This window comes from Mytilus trossulus, chromosome 4 (genome assembly GCF_036588685.1).
Source record: "Mytilus trossulus isolate FHL-02 chromosome 4, PNRI_Mtr1.1.1.hap1, whole genome shotgun sequence".
NCBI classification, from domain to species: domain Eukaryota; kingdom Metazoa; phylum Mollusca; class Bivalvia; order Mytilida; family Mytilidae; genus Mytilus; species Mytilus trossulus.
The window spans coordinates 30,502,620-30,507,218 of record NC_086376.1 but is presented as its reverse complement, the minus strand read 5'-3'; the positions used below and the strand labels follow the sequence as shown (position 1 = coordinate 30,507,218).

At 32.6% G+C, this 4,599-nt stretch overlaps 1 protein-coding gene across 1 annotated transcript; it reads right to left on the bottom strand.

Annotated features, from left to right (window-relative positions):
- LOC134715088 (toll-like receptor 4) lies at positions 1 to 3,786 on the bottom strand. The gene has a single exon (XM_063576995.1). It carries the CDS (start codon positions 3,742 to 3,744, stop codon positions 1,816 to 1,818), a length of 1,929 nt encoding a protein of 642 aa, XP_063433065.1. The 5' UTR covers positions 3,745 to 3,786; the 3' UTR covers positions 1 to 1,815.
- Positions 3,787 to 4,599: the final 813 nt, after the last annotated feature.

The following is a 4,599-nucleotide window of genomic DNA, read 5'->3' as shown; positions in this document are numbered from 1 at the left end:
TTAGATGCAATACAATATGCATTTATGAACAAAATTAGCTCTTCTTTCGTACAAGTACAGATAAATATTATGCAATTCATTATACTAAAATAATTCAACTCATAGAACGAAATAAAACTCAACCGCATTTGAACGTGGCTGCGCAATTATATATCCAAACATTCAAATGCAGATCTTGCTTCACATTTGTAAATTCTATTATATATAATTGAATTGAAAATTGGTCTGTTAACCTCTACGGCAATTGGACGCAATTCAGCTTTCCTGGTGTGGAAGTGGGGCATGTTTTCTTTGTTCGTGTTTGTTGTGAGAGGTGTATATCATGCTAGTGACCGTCGTGGATAGTAAGACAACTTTGAATTGATAGTAAACAGCAAATACACTTTGTTTTTAGTAGATGTATGGTCCCCATTTCCATTCTCAATTTTATCATAGTATACAGAAAAAAAGGAAACAAAAACTAACGGACTTAGGAAAAAGGGGAAAAGTTAAAAATTGTCCTGTCACCACGGTACCAGCAGGATAATACTTTTGATACCTTGCCTAAATTTCCTCAAGTCATAGAACCTTCTTGGAAAAAATTTACTCTACAACAATTCATATAGTTCATCCCGCACTAAATGTCCGCTATTTCGAGGGTGTGTTCCAGTATCGTTATAAAGTAAGTACCGTCACAAATAAGAACTACATTGCGACGATGAAAATATTTAAGAAAAACTAGCTATTTAAAAAATGTAAAAGTCTTTACCAAACTGAAAAAGTCTAATAGTAGAGTGTGAAGAATTTGATACCTCTTTCTTTAAATCAATTAATTGTTAAATGCACATTTAATTTTGAGCCCTGACATTTTTTCTCTGAAACCAAGTCGAAATGAAAACACAAAAGAATAGGACAAAAAATAAAAGAAAAAGTCTGTTTAACATCTGGGTTCATACGGCCTCTTTACCTCTGCCCATTGTAATACCTTCTATTATACATGTTAAAAGTACAGCTGTGATCAGAAACATGACTTTACAAACACAACTTACTATCTTAGTTACTTGATACATTACACATAGTTAATAAAGTTTCTTATAATACACATGTTCACAAGTAAGATAAGCAATCATGTCTGTACAATAGCTATTGTATAAACGTTCAAAGAGCTGAGACAAACTATTGTATTAAATACGCTGACATGAATACAGATGTAAACTATTATGCACAACACATAAAAATGGTGTATCATGAATGTCAAGCTAGTTATTTTTACCCTTAAAATACATCAAAAGAACCAAAGTCGAAGCTTTTGCCAAGCCATTTGTACTTCATCCTTCTTGATTGGCCATTGAATTAAAAGAACATCTTTCTAAATGCTGGAAAATTGTATGGGAATATTATCTAACGATATATCTCTAGTTATAACAACTATCTTCTGTAAATTTTGGGAAAACTTTTCATACTTTGCTCGCTCAATTTCAAAACGAGTCCATTCATTTTCGACAATTGATGGCGAGACAAGAAATATAACGTGTCTACATCTATGAATAGCAGTAGCTCTCTCGGTTGCTATCGATTCGCCTGCAACGAAATCTCTATCTTCGAAGCAAATTTTGAAACCCCATTCGTCCTCCACTTTCTTTTGTAACTCTTTCACAAAAGAGGTATAGTCGTCCGAATATGACACGTAAACGTCATAATCAAATTTTAGCTCAAGACCTTTCTCTGCAAATCTCCGGATATTTCGGAAGAAAAAGAAAATTATTCTCCACCTAAAATTGTACATAAGTGTTATACAAATCAAAGTTGATAAAACGGAAACCAATAATGAAATACCTAACTTGATCCAAATGGTAGAATCATAGTCAACAAAATAATGATGAAAGTCTTCAGCGACATTTCTAGTATAGTTGATTTTTTAAGTGAAGAAACCCAACAAGAGTAATTACCAATTTTATCTACCTGTACTTTAGTGGTCAGAATCCAACGCAAAAATGTGGTTGTATCACATGAACAAATCAATGGGTTATTAATGAGATATAATTCAAAAGTTCCATATTTGGTGTGCTGGGTATCAATCCAATTAAGTACATTCTTCCGAATTGTTGTTAACCGGTTGTGTGATAAATCAAGATTGGTGAGGCTATTAAACTGTGTAACTACTTCAGGAATATCATCAAACAGGTTGTGAGATAGATTGAGTTGAGTTAAATACAGCAATTGTCCAAGCAAATCTAGCTTTAGCATGTAGTTATATGATATATCCAAATTCTTTATATTTGGACACAAACTTAATATTGATGAATTGGTTTGTAAAACGCTGTAAAATTGTGTTTCCTTCATGATGAGTGTTTTCAAATGGATTAAGAATGGAATTTTCCCCGCTCCAATTGTTATATCAGAACTTATTCCTGACAAATCTAAATGCTCCAAACTATTAAATCCTACTCCAGTCAATATCGGGAAAACATCTGTTTCAAAATAGGAAACTTCGAGATGACGAAGGTAGCTATTATGTACTTTTTTTTCCCTGAAACCATTTCTACCCATAACATGTGCTATTCTCACAAATTGTATTTGGCTGGGAAACGTAACTGTTATATTCTGAATATCTAATCGCCCTAGATATTGAAGTTTTTGGATTGTTGTATGGTTATTTTTTGTCACCACATCAAGGAAGACTGGGTTTTTAAACCTTAGCGGAAAATAGGAAAAATCAAACATTTTAATGTTGGTCATCCTACGTAAAAAAAGGAAAAGATTAACTGCCCAAGTTTCTAAACTAAAACTATTAGATGATAGCATTATATGTTCAAAGCAGGCTGGGTGTTCAAACGAAACTATTGAATTGTGTTTTACTGATACTATCTGGTTGTCTGAAAAGTCTAAGGTCGTTATGCATATAGTTGATATATATTTCATCATCTCCAGTGTCAAAACAACCGCGTCAAGGTCGTGTATTATATTACCATAAGTTATACCACGAAATAGAATCGCATCCATTGATTTATGTTGAAATGGATGTAAAATTCTGAGAGCCTGCGTCAAGTGAATATTGCTGTTAGTAAGATTCAGTACTTTTAGATGAGGTAATGGTACTAAAACTCCAACTTCAATGACGACGAAATGTTTACAAGTTGTCATGTGGAATTCCTTTATGTGTACCGGCATATTCAAAAATGTATCATTGTATAAAATATCAACGTGGCAATAGTCAAATCTCAACTTTTGTAAATTTTGCAGTTTCTTAAATTGTTGTCCAAACGTTGCATTAAACACAAGATCAATAGACAGCTCACGCAAGTTGCAGAGGTCACTAACGGGGATATTATATTTGCCCAAATGCTTTGATTTGTTCATATTTCTACTAACATCTAAAGCTGATAAATTCTGTAAGGATTCAAACACTCCAGGTTGGTACGATGTAGACACGTTTAGTTTATTTCTTACCATTGACAAACGTTGTAATAATGTTAAACCGGTGAAAGCCTTCGCATCCAAAAAATTTATAATATTATTATCGAGTATTATATGCTCTAGATTCTTATATCTATCAAAACTGTTGGCATTTAGTCGTGTCAGTCTGTTATGACTTAAATCCAATTTCCATAAGTCAGACGGTAAGTTTTTCGGAACGGATGTTAATCCTTGGTATGAACATTCAGCCTCCTTATCTCCTGATATGGTTAATGTGATATTGCATTTAGAATGTACAATTGTAAATGGATAAACAAGTATAATCCATATAGATGTGATGATATACATTATTTTGATTAACTTAATGTGTTATTTCTTCCTGCGTTATAAACCAGTTCGATACATGACTGCAATTTGTGCATGTTATTAAATTTCAGTCTTTAAATGCGTAATAGTTTGTCATTATGTTTTTCCTTGACCGATATGGTTTTGATTGCATTAACAAGTTTAAAAACCAAACAAACAAATTTCGAGTTAAACACCATGTATCCACAATACATGCATAGATGGATAGAAATAAGCTGTAGATAAACAAGGTCAAAACATTTATTTGACAAATCGGTGGCCTTCGTTGTTGTCTGCTCTGTGGTCGGGCTGTTGTCTCCTTGACACATTCCCCATTTCCATTCTAAATTTTATTTATCACAGATTTTGTTTACGAAGTTTGTTATTTCTAAAAAAATATGTTGAATATATACAAATCATTTTCCTTATTTTTTCTGTATCAAGTCCTTTAGAATAAGGCAAAAAATAGACACGGTATTTAAATGTTGATTTAATGCCAGCCTATTCGAAATAGCTAATTTAATAAAAAAAAAAACAAAAAAAAAACATTTCTATCAATTGGTTATTCGTTCGTTATTGATTTAAGTAAATATTGTTAATCATTTGATGGTTACATATTATGTTTCTTTTCTAGAAGGGCCTATTGTAATTTCATTGCCCTATATTAACATTATGTAAAGAGTGCAATTAACAGTACAGGAAACGCCTAACCATCCGAAAGACGTCCGTTGTTTTTTCGTGTTGTTTTCGTTCGTAATTTTACAAAACAGTATTGGCTCTATTGTTTCTTTCTGGTTTTTCTCATATGGTCATAATGATGCCGATCTATTTCGACTGGCTTAAGGTTTTGACGAACGT